General features: G+C 42.1%; 1 protein-coding gene across 13 annotated transcripts in view; it reads left to right on the forward strand.

Moving 5' to 3' along the window:
• The window catches only part of Mdm4 (MDM4 regulator of p53), a 38,840-nt gene extending 29,781 nt beyond the window's left edge, over positions 1 to 9,059 (forward strand). For 10 of the 13 annotated variants that reach the window (XM_035444927.1, XM_027417617.2, XM_027417618.2 and 7 more), the window contains 3 exons: positions 2,171 to 2,317; positions 3,899 to 3,979; positions 6,358 to 9,059. In XM_035444927.1, coding sequence (XP_035300818.1) covers positions 2,171 to 2,317; positions 3,899 to 3,979; positions 6,358 to 6,927 — 798 coding nt within the window. In that variant the 3' untranslated portion in view covers positions 6,928 to 9,059. The other 3 variants (XM_027417624.2, XM_027417623.2, XM_027417625.2) reach the window with 2 other exon arrangements.
• The last annotated feature ends 11,312 nt before the right edge of the window (positions 9,060 to 20,371 follow it).

Consider the following 20,371-nt stretch of genomic DNA (forward strand, 5'->3'; position numbering starts at 1 on the left):
TCATTCTTTTTTGTTTTATTTTATTTTGTTATTTTTCTTTTTCGAGACAGTGTTTCACTTTAGTTTTGGAGCCTGTCCTGGAACTCGATCTATAGATTAGGCTGGCCTCGAACTCACAGAGATCTGCTTGCCTCTGCTTTCCGAGTGCTGGGACTCACTCTTGTGAGTGGTGTGCACCACCACCGCCTGGCTTATATTTCATTTTTATACTTTTGGATGTGAGCCTAGCCTTTAATGGCTGAGCCATCTCTCCAGCCCTCATATTTCATTCTTAGTGGTCCTCCATTCCTACTCTCCCTGTATCCTCCACCTGGTGGTCTCTTCTCCCCTTTCAGTAGTCCCCCTTTTGGGGGGCCCTTTTGTTTTCATGTCACATGTATTCCACAACTTTCTTCCAACCCCTTAATATCTCTATATTTTTTTCCTTTATATAGTTCATGACCCCTCCCATGCACAATTAAAATCTAGAACATGAATATGACAGATAGCATTCAATGTGTATCTTTCGACCTGTGGCTTATTTCACTTAACATAATTCTTTCTGGGTAATCAGTTTTCCTGAAAATGTCTTTTTTCCTTAAGGCTGAATAAGATTCTGTTGTCTTTAGGTACCATATCTTCTTTATCTATTCTTTTGTTTATGAACATCTAGGGTAGTTCCATTTCTTAGCTATTGTGAGAAGTACAGCAATAAACATGGATGTACAGGTTATCTACGTGATAGGGCTTTGAGTATATACTAGAGTGCAAAAGTTTTATGTGAAACCTTCACACTGATTTTCATAGTGACTACATTGTTTTGTTGTTATTGTTATTTTGTGTGTATGTGTGACTGCATTAGTTTATTTTTCCACCAGCATTTCTTTTCATCATTTGTGGTTTGCTTTTATCTTAGTTGATATTCTCAGTTGCACTTGCTACTTTATAGAAACACTGTTAGGCTTTATATTGGTTGATTCATTCATTTATTTTGATCCCCCCCCCCCACTGGCCTCGAACTCACAGAGATCCGCCTGCCTCTGCCTCCTGAGTGCTGGGATTAAAGGTGTGTGCCACCAACGCCCGGCTTTCATTTTGATTTTTTGAGATAGGGTTTCTTTGTGTCACAGTCCTAGCTGTCTTGGAACTCAGTCTGTAGACCAGGCTGGTCTTGAACTTGGAGATCCGTCTGCCTCTGCCTCCCAAGTGCTGGGATTAAAGGTGTGTACCACCATTGTCCAACAGGTTTTATATTTGTAATTATTGTTTGTTTACTTTCATTGCTATGTAAGATCAAGGCTTTTGCATTGTTCACTTACTGAATACCTAGAATTGTATCTGGTATGCATTCAGGTCATAGAAAAGTAGCAAAACACAAAATTCTAGAAAATGACATAAGGATAATGGGCTGGAGAGATGGTTCAGAGGATAAGAATGCTTACTGCTCTTTCAGAGAACTAGGCTTCAGTTCTCAGCATCCACATGGCGGCTCATGGCTTGTTAGGCGATCCCCTTTTCTGGCCTCTGGGCACTGCATGCAGCAAAACACGTATACACATAAAATAAAAATAAATTGTTAAAACATGTCTATAGATGAATGTGAAAGTTAAGTTTGCATATGTTGTATTTGTTGGGTGGTGGTGCATGTGAATAGTCTCAGCTCTTAAGAGGTTGGGGGCGGGAGGATGTTGAGTTTCAGGCCAGCCTGAGCTACATAGTGAAGTTCAGGCTCATAAGGACTACATAATGAAATTACTTTTCAAAAAGAAACACAGATTTCAAAAATGTCATGTTCCAAGAGTGGGATTGCCATCTGTAACTGGAAAGCAGTTACTGATCGTAAATTAGGAAGGAATATGTCAGAAAGCATAGAACTTTTCTAGATTCTCCCTTGTGGAGATGACTGTTGAATGCATTGTGTTTAGCAGAGCAACTGTTTTTAAGCTCTTTTTGTACCATTTTTTGGTATATCATACTTCATTTAGTGTTAAAAACTTCCTTGTCAGGTACTTGCAGAGCTACCTATTTTGTAACCATAGAAGGTGACAGATAGAGGACCTACTGAATGAAGACATGTCAGTTGAGGAAAGGCCTGGTGTTCTCTGGATGGCATGTGAAGAAGACTTTAAATTGGTTCAACATCTGTCATAAGTCACTGATTACAAAGCTCACTTTTGTTTTTCTCTGTTAGGATATAGGTACTGCCATTGTTTCAGACACTACGGACGATTTGTGGTTTTTAAATGAGTCAGTGTCAGAGGAATTAGGTGTTGGAATAAAAGTTGAAGCTGCTAGTTCTGAGCAAGCAAGTGAAGTAGGGAAAGCAAGTGACAAAAAGGTATGTTTAAACATTTTCACCCTGATTGTAACTGTCTTCATAGAATTGTCTGTTTAGGTGTTGAGTATTTCTCTGTGTGTCCAGTTTTTAGATTTAGATTAAGTTAGACAAGGCTGCCTTAGAAATGAGCCAGGTTTCATGGAGAAGCTCTTGCTGTTTTAGGGACATGCAGCCCCTTTCCTCCTTTGTAGAGGTCCATTGTAGAGTATTTCTTCTAGAAACTTTTGCTTACAAGGCAAAGCTGTAAATGACCTCAGCAGATTCTGTTACAGGAGAAAAATCCTTATGTTTTAAGAACCTTGGTAGCCTTGTAACCACTTTATAACTAAATTGGAAAAAGCTAATTTTTAAAATCTATCTAAAGTACGTATGATTTTTCTCTTATATTAAGAAGGGAATTGGGGATAGGAACTGGAGAGATGGCTCAGTGCTTCAGAGTTCTTCCTGCTGCTCTTCCAGAGGACTTGAGTTCAGTTTCTAGCACCCATGTCTGGTGGATCAGTGCTTCTCTAGCTCCAGAGGATCTAATGCTCCCTTCTGGTCTCCTTGGGCACTGTGTTCGCATGCATGAAACCACATAATTAAAATTAAAGTCATAAAATAAAAGGAGTTAGAGCTGGGTGTGGTGGTATATGCTTTTAATCCCAGCACTGGGAGGCAGAGGCAGGTGGGCTGATCTCTGGAGGTTGAGGACAGCCAGGGCTACACAGAGAAACCCTGTCTTAAAAAACTTTAAAAACAAGCAAACAAACAAACAAAAAGCAGGAATTGGATCTGTCAGTACCATGGTATGAGCACATACAGTTGAAGCAGCTCAGCTGTCAGAAGAATTGGGTAGAGAGCTAGTGCTTAGCACCTAGGCATGTCTCAGTCATACCCAGTGATTATGTGTGAAAACATACAAGACCCACTTTGTATACTAACTGAAAAAAAAATCTTTAAAAGAAGATGAAAGGAAAAACACTGAATAAATGTAGCAGTGGATAAAAGCAACAACAAAAACAAATGCTGGGTTAAATTGGGCTGTCTTACTCATATAGTTTTTCATAGGGATTTGGGTTTCTTCCTATAAATATGTGTTAGATTCTCTAAACCAATTGTAGATAACATTGGAAGGAATCTTGGTGACTAAAATGAAGCTGACAGTTTGGAAATATTTACATAAAATAACAGGTCTTAAAATACTTGAACTTTTGAGGGAGAATCATAGGAGTTTTGCCATAAAGACCTGGCTATCCCAGAACTCAGAGATCTACCTACCTCTGCCTCCTGAGTGCTGGAATTAAAGGCATGCACCACTACCACCTCGTCATTAATTGCTGTTGTGAATTTGGACTCCTCTTTCTGAATATAGAAGATATTTGGTAACCCTGCGGCTCCTTTTCCATCACTAGTGTTACTAAGTTGTAAACCGTGTGTCTCCAGGATCAAGGTTTTGGTCTGACATTTGTGTTGTCTCCTTTTTGAGTGGTAGTGATGTGGGACAGAGTGAGTTTTATATTGAAACTGTTCATCACTTTTGCTTTACTAGTCTTTCATAAAATAGGTAACACTTCTAACGAGATCTGTTTACCTTCACAGATGGTTGAAGTGGGAAAAGATGATGATGCTGAGGACCTTAAGTCGTTGAGTGATGATACCGATGTGGAGCTTACCTCTGAGGTAAAAGCGGTTTTGCTGTGGTTAATTTTTAGCTGAATCCTAGTTCCCATGCATTGAAGACTGTTATTTTTTCCTGTTTCTGTCTACTTTTCTCCTGCTTGCTAAGATGTGTTGGGTTTTTTGCATTTCATCATCTTAAGAAGTTTCTAATTGGAATTTAAGAACATAATAGATTTTTCCCCCAGATGTTTCTCTGTCCTGGAACTGCTTTGTAGACCACGTTGGCCTTGAACTCACCCTTTATCCCTACTGCTGTTGACTATTTTGGTAATTCCTTATAAATTGTCTCTCTTTGCAAAAATAAGTGATGAAATGGAACATAATTGGTCTAGTAAGTGTTCTTGACCATAATACACATAGCTGAGATGAATGTTCTCATCTTAACCAGACTTATGTAACACTTGGGCACAGAAAAGCTATTAAGCAAATAGGTATTTCATCAAATCAAAGATGCAATTGGACTTAAAAGCCCTGTTATTTTATATACTATAAAAAAAGCAATGGCAGTTAAACTATAGCATACTACCAATTATAAATTCCAAATTATTATGACAGTCTTGAGTATTTATATAGCATTTCAGACAAGATTGAAAGGTCCTAAACTGGTTAGTATTGTATTTTAACAAATGGCCTATGCCTCTCATTCTGTGCAGTTGAGTTTGTATGACCTCTGCACTTGAAGTGCTTGGCCTTCATCCTGTGTATCAGTTACTTTTCTATTGCTCTGATAAAAACACCATGACCAGGGCACCATATTTATGAAAGCATTTAATTATTCTTAAAGTTCTAGAGGGTTAGAGCCTATGATAGCAGAATGAAGGCAAGGTGGTACAAACAGTTGCTTGCTCACATCATAAACTACAAGCAGGAAGTAGAGAGCTCATTGAAGAGGCATGGAGGCTTTTGAGACCTCAGACTGGCTCCCAGTTAGTTACACCTCTTCCAGTGAGGCCATGTCTTAGTCTCAGTGTTCTGTGGTTGTGAAGAGACACCACCATAATGGCAACTCTGATAAAGCATTTAATTGGGGCCTGCTTACAATTTCAAAGGTTTAGTTCATTCTCATCACAGCAGGGAGCATGGCAGCATGCAGACCTACATAGTGCTGGAGAAGTAATTGCAAGTTCTGCATCTGGGTGCGTAGGCAGCAGGAGGAGACAGCCATTGGGCATGACTTGGGTGTTTGAAACCTCAAAGCCCACCTCCAGTGACATACTTCCTCCAACAAGGGCACACCTCCTAATTCTTTCAAATAGTGCTACTCTCTGGTGACGAAGCATTCAAATCTATGAGCCTGTGAGTGCCATACAATCACCACCACCACAACCACCACCACCACCACCACCACCACCACCACCACCACCACCACCGACAGGGTCTCTCTGTGTAGCTCTGGCTGTCCTGGAACTCACTCTGTAGAGCAGACTGGCCTTAAACTCACAAAGATCAGCCTGCCTCTGCCTCTCAAGTGCTGGGATTAAAGGTGCACAACTACACCTGGCCTGCCTGGCTGCCTGGCTGCCTGGCTGCCTGGCTGCTTGGCTGCCTGCCTTCCTTCCTTCCTTCCTTCCTTCCTTCCTTCCTTCCTTCCTTCCTTCCTTCCTTCCTTTTTTTTTTTTTTTTTTAAAGATTTACTTTTATTTTATTGGTCTGTATGTGTGTCTGTGCGCCACTATGTGTCTGGTGATCTTGGAGGCCAAAAGAGGGTGTTAGATCCCATGGAACTGATGTTACAGGGAATTGTGAGCTGCCAAGTGGGTACTAGAAGTCAAACCTGAGTCCTCTGGAAAAACAACCATTGTTCTTAACCACTAAGCCATCTTTCCAGTCCTTTGATAAGTTTCCTTTTTTTAGCCACTGGCCAGACAAGGGATGAATTGTGAACAGAAAAATGACCTGAAAGAAGGCAAGTAAAAGAAATGTAAATGTCATCCAAGCTGGGCTGTGGTGGTGCACACAGTAAGTAATCCCAGTAAGGCAGAGGCAGGTAGATCTCTGTGAGTTTGAGGCCAGTCTGGTCTATAAATTGAGTTCCAGGACAGGCTCCAAAACTACACAGAGAAACCCTGTCTCAAAAAAAAAAAAAAAAAAGAAAAAAGAAAAACAAAAAACAACAAAAAAGTCTTCCATACTGGATAGAAAGCCAAAATAATTAACTTACTTAAAAGATAACTAGACCAAATTTTGATTTGATAAAAACAGTTGTGGCACTATCAGTGTAAAACGTCCAAAGATTCCCTTCTATGTGAGTGTAGAATTTATTCAGGTCTCAGATTGGATTGCTGGTATAAGATGTCTAGACAAATATTGGGGTGAACATATTTTTCTTAGCATCTTTTTTACCACAGTTTTAATTGGCTTCACTTAATCTTTTGTAGGATGAGTGGCAGTGTACAGAGTGCAAGAAGTTTAATTCTCCAAGCAAGAGGTACTGTTTTCGTTGCTGGGCCTTAAGGAAGGATTGGTATTCAGATTGTCCTAAATTAACTCATTCTCTCTCCACATCTAATATCACTGCCATACATGAAAAGAAAGATAATGAAGGAATTGATGTTCCCGATTGTCGGAGAACCATCTCAGCTCCAGTTGTTAGGCCGAAAGATACATATTTAAAGGAAGAAAATATCAAGTTTGACCCTTGTAACTCAGTGAAATTTTTGGATTTGGCTCATAGTTCTGAAAGCCAAGAGACCATCTCAAGCATGAGAGAACAAGCAGATATCCTTTCTGAACAGAAAATGGATACAGAAAGTATGGAAGATTATCACAATATTTTGAAACTGTGTAGTTTATGTGAAAAAAGACCTCGGGATGGAAACATTATTCATGGGAGGACGAGCCATCTTACGACTTGTTTCCAGTGTGCCAGAAGATTAAAGAAGACTGGGGCTTCATGTCCCTCTTGTAAGAAACAGATTCAATTGGTTATTAAAGTTTTTATAGCATAGCTGAGTCAGTTGCAGAGAAATATTAGGTTCAGGTCATTTCTCAAAAATCAGTATTCTTGGAGGCAGGAGCAGATCACCTAATTTGATGGCAGTCTGGGCCATATGAGACCTTGTTTTTAAAAGAATCAGTATTTGAGCATCTTTCATGATGATCCATTGTGTGTGTTTATTTATATAAGCATATGTGGAATTTTAGAAGATCAGTTTGAGGGTTTCATTAACATAAGAAGATACATAAATCACTTTGTTCTTCTTCCAGATCTTAAATCTGAGAGGGAATAATACCAATAGCAATATAACAATGCATTCTTACATTCACTTGCCAAATTAATGCACGAGTAATACATTAGTTGATTTTAGTCTCTATTCTGCTGTTATGTAATGTTCTGGGGCATCAAAATCTAAGGTAGTTACTAGAAAAATACTAGGGCCAACACTGAAGAAACAAATCTGATTAGTCACTTGCTATGTAGCCAAGGATGACCTTCAACTCCTGATCACCCTGTCTCTCCCATCTACTTGCTATACATACAGCCTGTCCTTCCATGCCCAAGTGAAATCTCTCAGCTTTAGATCAAATAAATAATAGGAGTGTACATCTCTGCACAGCAAAGAGAAGGTACAGATTTTGTAGCCAACACTTTGCGTGTCTCTCCTAGAAGCTGGCTAGGTGTTTTTGTCCTCTGCCTCTAGAGTTGTTTACACTCTGAGGTAATGGCTTATGATAGGGCTTGAACAAGTGGAGAGAAGATGGAATATAACACCCGTGAAAAGGGAGGGAAACAAATTGATCTTTAATTCTGTTTGGCCGTTCTCATGTAAGCCTCCACATTCCACTTCCTAGCCCCTGTAGACTTCGGCCATATTGTAATGTAAAATGCATTTAGCCCAACTTCAAAATTTCTCATGGTTTTGACATAATTTAAAAGTCAAGTCAGAGTCTTTGAAACCAAAATCAAAAGAGCAAATTTTTTGTTTGTTTGTTTGTTTTCGAGACAGGGTTTCTCTGTGTAGCTTTGGAGCCTATCCTGGCACTCACTCTGTAGACCAGGCTGGGCTGGCCTCCAACTCACAGAGATCTGCTTGCCCCTGCCTCCCAAGTGCTGGGATTAAAGGTGTGTGCCACCAACGCCCGGCCAAAAGAGCAAATTATTCTTCTAACACACAATGGGACAGAATATACATCACCATTCTAAAAAGTTACATTCCAGGAAGAGTGAGGAAATATGGACCAAAGCAAGACTGAAACCCAGCACAACAGATTCCAAACCCTGTAACTCCATGTCTGGTGTCAAAGAGCTTAGCTAAAGTCACTTGCTTTGCTGACTGCAACATACTTCCTCTGATTCCATGTCTTGTGTGCAGCTCTCCTTGGCAGATACCACATGGCTCTGCTACCTCCACATGTACAGTCTTATTATGTGGCCTCAGTGGTGTTCCTTAACTGGAGGAAGATTCCTCAACCCCTTTACTCATGTATCCTTCATGGCTCTAAAGTCAGGTGACACTGCCAAGTTCTGCTGCCTGCTTAGGAGGAGCTTGGCCTCTGAGTCACATTTGCAATGATTCTTCTTTGTTGTTACTTTTTAGGAGCTGGAAATCCCTTGGGCCTTTTCCTTTCACAAGTTGGAAGTTTAGATGGGTGGGATTTATCCTGAGGGCGTTTCTCTATTTCAGATTAGGACTCTCCTTAATCTCTACCTCTATGAGCACAAACCTTGGCTCCCAACATTAACTTCCCTGCTGTTCTTTCCTTGAAGCTATGTATGTTATAGTCTCTCTGCCCCACATGCTCTTTTTTATTGGTAGTCCTTCATAATGACAGTTACTAATAACTATGCTGCAGAGTCAGCCTTTGGCTATTTGGAAGTCTCCTGTCAAAGAAATTAGTCTATTTTCACTTTAGGCTTAGGCAGATTCTTAGGACACGGGCAGAAGAAGGTAGACACATTCTTTACCAAAACATCCTAAGAATAGTCTTTATCCTAGTTGCTAATAATTGTTATCCTCTGAAGCCTCTTGAACTAGGCTTCCACAGATCACATAGATCTTGGCACTACTATCTTCCAGGCTTCAACCACTTTCTGAGTCCAAAATCCCAGTGTTTCACATTCCTCCAAAAAAAAAAAAAATCCATGTGGTCAAGTCTTTCAGCAATGGCCCACTTCCTGGTACCATCTGGTGTCTTGGCTACTCTTCAGTTGCTTTGACAAAACACTCCAAACCAAGGCAGAGTTTAGAAGAAAGCATTTTACTGGGTTTATGGTTTCAGAGGGTGAATTTGTGATGTCAGGAACAGCTGAGAGCTTCACATTTTGATCTGCAAGTAGGAGGCAGAGAGAGAACCTCAGGAATGGCATGGACTTTTGAAACCTCAAATCCTTCACCTGTAACACACTTGCCCCAACAAGGCCACATCTCCTAATCCTTCTGGAATAGTTCCTCCTACTGGGGACCAAATGTTCAAACATGAGCCTGTGGGGGCCGTTCTCATTCAGACCACCAGTTCCCAAAGGAGCTCTTTCCTAGCCATATCATGTCGTTGCTCCCAGTTGGTAATCTCACTAATTGTAGTAAACTTCAGTAGGATTTGTCTTTCCTCAGTGGTCAAGTCATTGCTATTACAGATTTTCTACCAGTGTTAAAAGTCCTGCAGCTCTTGTTTGGCTTGATGTGCAGTCTCTTTGAGAGACTGATAACACATCTTTATCCACATTTTTATCCACATCTTCATGGTAGGGAGAATAACAGAGTAGCATAGAGGTTATCACAGATGTCATCAATCACAACCCCTGCTTCAGAACAGGCTGTGATGTACCCAACCCTGGACTCCAGTCATTTCCTAGCCAGGACGTGGACTTTCTTCTGAGTAGAGTTGGGTCTTTAAGATTTTCAGTTGCAAGCACTATATTCAAAACAGATTGTGTTAAAGTAAGTCATTTTACTTCACCCTAATTCTTCTTATCTTTTGGGGCAGGGTCTTGCTGTTTAGCTATGACTGCCCTGGGCCTCATCCTGTGTCTCAGGCTGCTTCAACCTTGCAGTGGTTTTCCTGCTTTTGCCCCTTGAGTGATGGGATTATTGGCATGGGCTGGCTAAATTTCTTAACTTTGGTTGTCATTTAAGCTAGTATTTGTGATCATGCTATCTTAGACAGAAAGCACAGAGTAGAGATGACTGTTGGTATGCTTCTGTATTTACTAGTGTGTCAGACTAGAAGTTTAGACCAAGCCTGCACACAGGTGTTACTACCTCCCTGGCCTATCTAGGATGTCATAGATTTCCTAGTGAGGGCTGGAACTGGTAGATTGGAGCAGTCAGGCCAGCCTCCTAACTGCCACAAAATTGTGTAATAGCACAGTTTACTGCCAAGCATTTGTGATTGTGTGATATATATTCATTATTTTTGTATATGTAGGTGTATATGATACTTTGCATGGTTTGAAAGAATTTATTCTGAAACCCAGGATCACTTGTAACATTTGTGTATCAGTTCAAAGCAATAGTTTCCTTGAAAAGTCACCATTGAGAAATTGGTCAATGTTCCCAGTTCCCTAATGTTACCTGTTTGTTTTTGTTTGTTTTTTTCTGTTCCCATGATGTTCTGTGAAATTCAAAAGTATATGGCTTTAGATACTGTGACTGTTATTTTTCTGTTAGTCTAAATTGTTGCTTCGGCCTAAAGATTATTTTCTGATGCCTCCAACCATTCATGCATGTGCACACTATCTAGATTGATGCTACCTTTGCTAAAAACTTTAGATAAAGAATGAGCTGTTTAGAGTCTTCACTTCAAAGACAAACCTGGAAGCTGTCCTCTGTGCCAAAAGTAAAGTGTGCATTGTTTACAGATGGGTGGAAGTTTGCACTGCCATAGGGAATGGTGAAGTTATTTCACCAGATCCCTTAGATTTATGAGCAGATAATTGCAGTTAAGCTTATGAGAGGAACTGTTGAGCCAGCCCTCTAGGGCTAAACTGGAAATGAGCATCTGAGACCAGTGGTTAAAGTGAGTTTAAACAAGCAGTTTCCTGTTTGTTTGGAGATGTTCTTTTTGTTGACAGCTCTTCGTTGTCTGCATTAACTATGTGCTTCCTTTAGAGGAGCTGCCAGCCTTCCTCTCCTGTGGGAGAATGTCTTGTAGGCATTTTGAGATCCTTTGATGTAATAAATGTGCAATCCCAAGTAATGCCATTATTGGTGAATATGGCATTGGTAAAGAAATTCTATAAATTATTTCTGATCTTCCTTCAATAGCCTCCCCCCCCCCCTTTTTTTTTTTAAAGAGACAGAGTCTCACTGTGTAGCCCTTGGTTGACCTAGAACTTGCTTTGTAGACCAGGCTGTCCTCAAATGCACAGAGATCTGCCTGTCTCTGCCTTCTGAGTGCTAGGCCTAAAGGCATCTGCCCCCATACCCATCCTCAGTAGCCTTTTGAAAGACTGATATTATGGAAACCAATCTTATATCCTGGTGCTGCTTTCCCTGCTTTGTGTTTGCATAGGAGCCTCTAGTCCCTTCTAGGAGTACAGCACGGTCAGTAGAACTCCCCATTTCCTGAGATGGAGAAGTCAGAGATAAGCTAAAAAGGCAAGCAGTGCTGCCAGGACAGTTCCTTGAGTGGTTATAGAGTTTGGCAGGCATTTTACTGAAGAGCAGCATTGTGTTGTGACACTTGAGGGCCAATCTGAGCATGTAAGTTGTTAGCCAAAGGCACTTTGTATTTTTAAACAGCAAGTACTTCGATGTGTGTAGACATTTTCCCTCCCTCTCGCCCTTACTCTTACGCTCTCCTAGTTCCAAGTTAGCTGCATTTGCATGTTACTTTTATGCTAGAGGCCATCTGTCACTCTGGACGGTTAGAACTGCATTGCACTTATATACAATCCTTTTTCAGCCAGTCCTGAGCAGTGTTGTGTTTGCAGAGGACCATGAGCTCAGTCAGGGATGAGGGTGGCTGTCAGGTCAGAGCTGTGATCTGGCTTCCTTTGTGTGTGTGATGGGGTGCTGATTGGTTCACAGTTGATTTGTCTGAGCACTGAGGAATTTGTCAGTGCTCCCCCTCTTCATGCCCACTTGTTTTCTCCATAGTGTTCACTCCCTTTCAGTAAGAATGCCACCCTACCCCTTCAAAACCACAATAGAAAATGCAATGTTCTTGGCCTTCTCAGTCAGCATCTGAAGAAGACTGTCCGTGTCTTACTGTGATTTGGTACCTCTTGGATAAAGAAAAATTAACCCAGCAGCTTGTAGCGTAGTCTGAAAGTTGTAAGCTTCAGCTTTTCTCACCTGTAAAACCAACATACACACCCACCCCTTTCTACCTCAGTTTGTTGTAGAAACTGTAGGGGAGCAACTCTTAAAAACTTACTGCCTTGAAAATGGAAGAAGCTAGTAGTCTTGGTTGACTGCACTCTGAGGTTTATGTTGAGAATCCCTCATGTTCTAGAAGTAAGTGCAGTTCTTCTTGCTGCCTGCTTAGCAGAGCCTGTGGTGCTTGCTGGAAGTCTTCTGCCCACATGCCTATCCTTTCCTTGACACTAGGCTCTTGGTTAGGAAGCATTGTCTCCAGATGCTGTGAGAAATGTGTGTAAATTTGGATAGCACATTGTACCATGATGGAATTTCCTTGCTGTGGTCTTACTGTATAGGAGTTCTATCTGCATGCACTTGAGTAGGTGCTGTAGGGTGCTCTGCTGGTGTGAAGCAACGGGCATTTCTGGCATCCCAGTCGGGTAGTCACCAGTGCAGTAGCAAAAGAGGGTAATAAACTGAGAAGAATGGCAGCTTACTAACGAGGCCAGAGGGAAGTGTTTCCGTGTGTCCTTGTGTAACTTTTTACAGTGCCCTGTACCTGAGTGTTTGCACTATGTAATGTTTCCATGGCCTTTTATTGTGTTTTCCTGTGATTAAACGGTTTTCATTTCACTGTGTGTTGTCATTATTGGAAGTTGCAATTTTATTTATATATAGCTAACCCATTTTCTGTTATGTTTGGCATGATTTTGGGAAGTGATTAGCCTTAAAATTAGTAGCAGCTTACTCCCAAGTCCCCTATTAGAGTAATTGATCCATTTCTGCTTCCCACTTACAAAACTCATCTGCAGCAGTAATACTAAAAATGGACCTTACTGTATCTATCATGTATGTCCCTAGCATCTGCTACAATGTGCAGCAGCAGTTCTTGGGCTTTTGGTGATTAGAGTCCTTGGGAAACTAATGAGATTTAAGGAAGCCCTTGATAGTGTTTTTGTTTGTTTTGTTTTTTGAGACAGAGTTTCATTATATAGCCCTGGCTGGTCTGGAACTTGCCATATATCTGGCATCCAGCTCACAGAGATCTGCCTGCCTCTGCCTCTCAAGTGCTGGGATGAAAGGTATGTGCCAGCCTGTCTGGTGTAACTATTTTATATTGAATCTCAGGGCTACCTTAAAGCCATTGGTCCATGATCCTCAGATTCTGCTCTGTGGTGGAATGCCTTGATAGTTCATATGTTACTTAAGAGGCTGTTTACCTGTATACCTACATACCACTAAAATCCACTCTCAGCCTTTGGTAAAGTTGAGCTGCCATTTAATTGATACAAATTGTGCATGGCACAACTTCGGGCACTGTTCACAGACTGCCAAAATGTTAATGTTGTCTCTGTGAGCAGCCTCCACTTGTGTGAGACCTTGGGGAGGGGCAGTGTGCTGCTTGAAATAGTAGGGATGGCACTTTTTAAATGGGAACAAAGCCAGAGGATCAGTGGAGACAATTCGCACAATTTCAACTTGGCAACCTTTTCACGTTTTGTGACCTCTTTAAAGTGTGTTGTTTTTGTTATTGTTTTGGGGTGGAAGATCTGCTTATGTAGCCCAGACTAGCCTTGAACTTGTGATCCTCCTGCCTCAGCTTCAAATCCTGGGATTGTAGGTATGTACTGCTATTTATGTTACTTTGTAATATAATTCCAGCAGCTAGCAAAATGTCTAACATTGTGTTTACTGAGATTTTTACACACTGTTGTATTTGAACTGATGGTGCTGAAGATTGAAGATTTGTGTTCTTGATGTTAGAGGGAAGGTAAGCTGAGCCTAGTGCCAGGCTTGTTCTCAGTCAGTGTTTTCTTTCCATCCGTTCTGCAAAACACAACCTATAAAATATAAAAACAGGAAATTTTAATGGTACTACATACAGTTTGAGAATGTGGGGGTAATCTTACTGTGCATGTTCTCAACCCTGAGTTCATAATTAATTCATCCTCTTCAAAATAAATTTATCCAGTAAATACTAAACATACTGTGAACACAGTAATGACTAAGGAAGCTGCCTTCAAGTTAGCTGCTGTTTTAAGAGTGAACTGGGATGTAAGATAAATTCCATGTGGACCAAGGAGGCCGCAGGGAAAGACTTGAAGGTGAGAAAACTTATTGGGGACCTGCATAAGGTGGAGTAACAGAGTGCTGAGGGAGCAGAAGGTAATTTGTTAAGTTTGAATCTCTGTGTGTGTGTGTGTTCTTTTTTTTTTTTAATTTTTTTATTAGTTCAAATTAGGAACAAGCTTGTTTCACATGTCAATCCCTTCTCCTCCCTCCCCTCTTCTATATCCTAAAGACGTTGATGATCCTCGAAAGGGTCTTAGACAGACATGTGTGTACTTACAAGTATATTGTATTACTCCGTAGCCAAGTGCTGTAGAGCAGAGGCCAGGCACGTGGGCTACAAAAGTCTGGAACAAGAAATGGTGTCATTCCCGAGGCATGGCATTAGGCCTGGAAAGAACATGGAATAAAGACTTGGAGTCTGTTATCCATAAAGTGTTAAAGGTGTAAAGACATTAGACACATGCCTCAGGCACCAAGAATTGCAGTCAGTGACTTAATGAGATAAACAGCAAATAAGTGGTTGGGTTTGGGAAAAGGTGCTGTGGAAAACACAGTCAACTTAGAAATGGGTGTAGAGTGAGCCAAAGGAGTCAGCTGCTGGATGATTGGTTCCACTCATTAGAATTAACAGGAGTAAAGTCTGGTGAGGTGACATGTGCCCTCAATCTTAGCTCTTGGGAAGCAGATGCAGGCAGATTTCTGAGTTTGAGGCCCATCTGGAACATAATTCCAGGCCAGTGAGGGTTACATAGTGAAACCCTGTCTCAAGAATGAATGAATAAATGAGTAAGTAAATAAGCAAAAATGAATGAGGGTGAATAAAGCCCTAGGTTCATCCCTGGTACACACCTTTAATATCTGCACTTGGGAAATACACTGGAAGACTGCAAGTTGAAGGCCATTATGAGCTACATGGGGAGACCAACAGCAACCATGGATAAAAAGGTTCTGCTGGTATTGAGAGGGAAAAAATGGAGGCTAAAGAGATGCTCAGTGGCTAACAGTACTTCCCTTCCAGGCCCTGCATTTGAGTCTCAGCCCTCCAGTTCCTCAGCCCCTGGGAGCCAGTGCCTATGACCTCCATGAATGAGCACTTGTCATAATTACAAATAGTCTTCTGTAACACGAAAAATAAAAACCCAGAGATAGATATTAGGGTGCAAGCTGAGGATCAGAGAGCAAAGCAACCAGCCACTGCCTGAGACTGAAAGGGTGAGTCCTCAGAGACAGGCTCTCTCCCTGTCTGGAAACTAAGTCTCACATGAGACCCTTTGCTTCTTTTTATACCTCTCAAATCCTAGGACTAAAGGCATGTGATCCCAAGTGCTGAGATCACCTTTGTGTGAGCTATTTCTCTTTAGGACTGGATCGATTTCATGTAGCGCAGTGTGGCCTTGAACTAACAGATTCATCTGCCTATCTTCTGCGTCTTGGGATTAAATCTTAAGTAACATGAAGATGAGTTCCAAGTGCGATGGTGTTGCTCATATGAGAACATGAGAATGGAGCTGGGGAGAGACCTTGGACTTTGATGTTGAATGTCTGTGAGTGTCTTGTGTGTGGTGGTATAACAGCGGGGTGATTGTGCCCTACCCTTGATTAGGGAAGCTGGCAGAAATTGTATGGTTAATACTTGGAAAGTCTTAATGAAGCTACTATGTTAGTTTGTTGGTTGGTGGGGTCAATAGGCTTTTAAGTCTTCCAGAAAAGATGTATGAGCTTTTATTTCAAGAACCTTTCCACACCCTAGAGCCATCTGTGAGTCCTGGGCAGGGGTCAGGCTCCAGGTACTGCTGTGTGCTCTGCTAGTGATCATCCTGAACCATTGCTGCAGTCCAAGGAAGGCTAAGAGGGAAGACTCAAAAGATCACGGAGGACAAAAGTGATGTTGGGTAGTATGCATTACATTGTAAGTTGTCATATACTGGTTAAGCTTAGATGTACTCTGAGAGGGAGGCGGCCTTCCCTTGTCTCCTCTTAAACTCCCTGTCCTGGCTGACCTGGCCTCTAACTTGTAACAGGAGGATGGAAAACAACAGGCACCTAAGAGTCACTATTATGTCTGGGCTGGAGAGATGGCTCATTTGATGCTCTTCCAGAGGACCCAAGTTCTATTCCCAGGAGTCATGTCTGATAGCTCACAGCTGCCTGTGACTTTGGCTCCAGAGATGCAACACCTGTGGCTTCCTCAGGCGCCTGCAGTTGCATGCAAATACATGCAACCCCTATATGTTCAATTAACTCTGTTTTGTTTTGTTTCCGAGACAGGGTTTCTCTGTGCAGCTTTGGAGGCTGTCCTGGAACTTACTCTGTAGACCAGGCTGGTCCCGAACCCACAGAGATCCGCCTGCCTCTGCCTCCCGAGTGCTGGAATTAAAGGCGGGCACCACTACTGCTCTTAAAATGAACAATACTTGTATCCTTGAAAATGGCTAGAAAGTAGATTGTTTTCAATCAAGGATTTGTTTTTATCCCACAATATAAAGGTGCCTCCAGTAGGAAGGAGAAGGCAGAGGCCCATCTGTTCTGCCTATAGCTCCAACTCCCACTAGGAACTGCAGCACAGTTGCCTCATTGTCAAGGGCTGTGAGAATCCAACAGGACAACTAATATTCAACAGGCCGACCTACCACATGAGTGATAGGGAGCTCCACATATCCTCAAACTCACAGAAATCCACCTGCCTCTGCCTTCTGAGTGCTGGGACTAAAGGCGTGTGCCACCAATGCCCAGCTTACTTTGTGTTTCTAAAAAATGTGCATTTATTTTTATTTTTTGCTGTGTGTGTCTGTGTGAGGGTGCCAGATCCTCTGGAACTGGAGTTACAGATAGTTGTGAGCTGCTATGTGGGTGCTGGGAAGTGGACCTGGGTCCTTTGGAAAAGCAGCTGGTGCTTTTAACCACTGAGCCATCTCTCCAACCCTTCTGTTCTTAGTTTTTGTGAGACAGGGTCTCCCTGCATAGCTCTGGCTATCCTGGAACTCACTGTGTAGACCATGCCTCTGCCTCCTGAGTGCCTGGATTAAGGGTGTGTGCCACCACACCTGGTAGTACTTGCCGTGTGTATACCTAATAAACTTATTCAGAATCCAAAGTGTGGGTATTGTTCATCATTCTCTGAATTGTACAAATAGTTTGAGATATTATCACTAGTCCTGAAAGCTTTAACGTAGATTTTGGCTTGCCAGTTAGACATTTACCGGGTGACCTGAGGCAAACCGTTTAATATTTCTAAGCATTACGGTCCTGGTTTGATAAACAGGCTTCTGGACAAACCAGGTACCATAGGTGAGGGAAGGGCTTGGCTCTCATCTTCACCCAGTGGGCAGAGCCCTTATCTTCCACTAGAGGGCACTAGTGACCTAAAATTAGAGTAAGTTCCTTCTGTCCTCAACACAATTGCTGATAACCCGTTAGGTCCAAGTCTTTAAAGACCCCTAGTCATGGTGTTAGGGTAAGATTCTTCCACCAGTAAATCCTTGAGTAAAAGAACACATGTAACTGCAAACCAGTCACTAAGAGTATTGTATTTCTATTGTCTACATTTACCCTTCCATCTCAAGCCTGTCTGTAGCCTAGCTACAAACTATTCTTTCAGTAATAACTGTTGTAGTTCCTTTGTTCTTGTTTTATTCCACTGCTGATTCCTTTTTTTTGTCTCCCATCCCCACAGTGGCAGCTCTGCTCCCAGCAGACAACAGGGACAGGGATCTATTTCTGAGCTTTGTAGGAGTTTAGAAGTCTTCTTGAACCAACCACTCTGGTGAGAGTCTAGTGATCCATGAATGTCCACCACAGAAAACCATGTACCGAGGAGAAAAACTTTCCCACGAGTGGGGAGACACCTAAAAGTTGAGGCCATCAGCCACCATAGTCTCCCCCAAATATTACTTACTTCAGGAGAACAATGTGTAACAGACTAAAGTGTGTATCTTTAAAACAGAGAAGGGGGGGCAGGCAGGGAGGGAGGGAGGGAGGCAGGGAATAGGAGTGTTTCTTAAAATCTGTCTTAATCTGATGGGGAAGGAAATACAGTGCCAGGTTCGCTCCCAGCATCTTCCTAGAGACCACTGTCCTAGGTAAGTGCTCCAAAGGAAGCCTGAAGGGAATGCCATGCACACTGTAGGGCCACAGAACCACAGAATACTTAGGTTGGTGGGATGACTCCAGAAATTAGTATCAACCCCTTACTGTTTGGAGAGCAGAAATGGTATGACCAGGTAAAAAACTCACTGGTAGGAGATTTGTCTCTCTTAGATTTATTTATTTATCTTTTTTTTATGTGTATGGGTGTTTTATGTGTCATGGAGGCCAGAAGAGGGTAGTGGATCCCCTAAAACAAGTTAGTGTTGTTAGCTGCTCTCTGTGTGGTGGGGGTGAGGTGAGATAGTTGAGGGTGTGCCAGAAACTGAGTTTGGAACACTGAAAGAACAAGTGTTCTTAACTGCTGAGCTATGTCTGTAGCCTTCACATCTGTCATTTTAGCAGTGCTTAGATTCAGGTCTGTGGGCAGGCACACTGAGTCTCCCTGTTTTACTGTCCACATGAGTCATTGTTTCTAAGACTTCAGTGTTTAGCAGTTGGGGTATAGTATAGGGGTAGAGCACTCAGCACTGCACAAGGCTTTCTTTGGTTCCATCCCCCAGCATCAGAAAAGCAAAGCATTTGTTCTGCCTTATCCTAACCATAACAGTTCTGAAAGAGTGTTAGAGAAATGTAATGTTACTCCCATTTTTATATAAGAATGGAGAAGTTAAATAAATGGCATGGGATAAGCTAGGGATATACTTACCGGGTAGAGTGTTAATGAAGCCATGGTTCTACTCCCCACGATCAAATATGCCAGGTTCAGAGACTCATACCTATGCTCTTAGCACTCAGAAAATATAGATGGGAGAATCAGCTTAAGTTATTGTTGGCTATTCTGGAGTTTGAGCCATATGGGCTACATGAGATCCTGTTTCAAAAAAAAAAAAAAGATAGTTAGTCACCATTCCATTTAAACCAGTGTTTCCCCATGAGTATTAGTGACATTTTGAATGGAATAAGAGCGCATGCATGTGTGTATGTTTGTGATTGTGCCTTATATATTGGAGTGTCTTTGGGCCCCAATGACAGCAAAGGTAGACTGGTCGTGGCCTTCCTCTGCTGAGAGCCACTGATTTAGGTGAGGTCATAAAGGAGAATAATACATAGAATTGCTTTCCTTGCTTGGGAATAAAAGCCACAAGATGGATACAGGGCCAGGACAAGAAGAAGACCCTTCCCTGGGGGGGAGGGTGGGGAGTTGGTGGTAGTGGTGGTGGAGCATGTCTCCAGAAGGGATTGAACTCTGGGACTACGCCGGCCATGGTCACTGGTAAAACCTGGGACGTGGATAGGACTAGCTGCACAGATGCCTACCTGCAGAGTTCAGTGGGAACTCATAGACAAAGAAATCAGCTGGGCTGGGAACAGTAGGGACTTGGGTAAGCTAGAGAGCCATACCTGTCTGCCTCTGCCTCCCAAGGGCTGGGATCAAAGGTGTGCACCACTACACCTGGCCTGGTCTGCCTTTCTTGCCTGTGGCCATCACCGTGTCACCCATAACAGCAGCAGCAAGAAATCTGCCCAGCTGTCCCTTGATCCCATTCACAGAGATGATATATGAAAAATTGTCTCCTGTGTTGTCAGGACTGTTGATCATAGTTCTTCCTGCAAGGCTCAGAGTAAGCCAGAATTTCATACCTTAGGACACACCATGTCCTCACTTTGAACAACTGGAAAGGGTTAAAAAAGCTTAATTTTTTAAAAATTAATTTTATTTCTGTGTATGTTTTGTCTTGCATATATATGTTTATCATGTGCATGCCTGGTGCCTCAGACCTCAGAGAGGGCATCAGAAGCACTGGAACTGGAGTTTCAGATGGCTGTGAACCACTGTGGGTGCGCTCTGTGGGTTCTCTGCAAGAACAAGTACTCTTAACCACTGAGCTATCTCTTTAGCTCCTGGCTTTGTTTTATTTTGTTTTTAGTGTGGAGCTTTAGGGTTAAATTCAGGTCCTCATGCTTGTATGACAAGCACTTTAGTGACTGA

Source organism: Cricetulus griseus, chromosome 5 (assembly GCF_003668045.3).
Source record: "Cricetulus griseus strain 17A/GY chromosome 5, alternate assembly CriGri-PICRH-1.0, whole genome shotgun sequence".
In the NCBI taxonomy this organism is placed as follows: domain Eukaryota; kingdom Metazoa; phylum Chordata; class Mammalia; order Rodentia; family Cricetidae; genus Cricetulus; species Cricetulus griseus.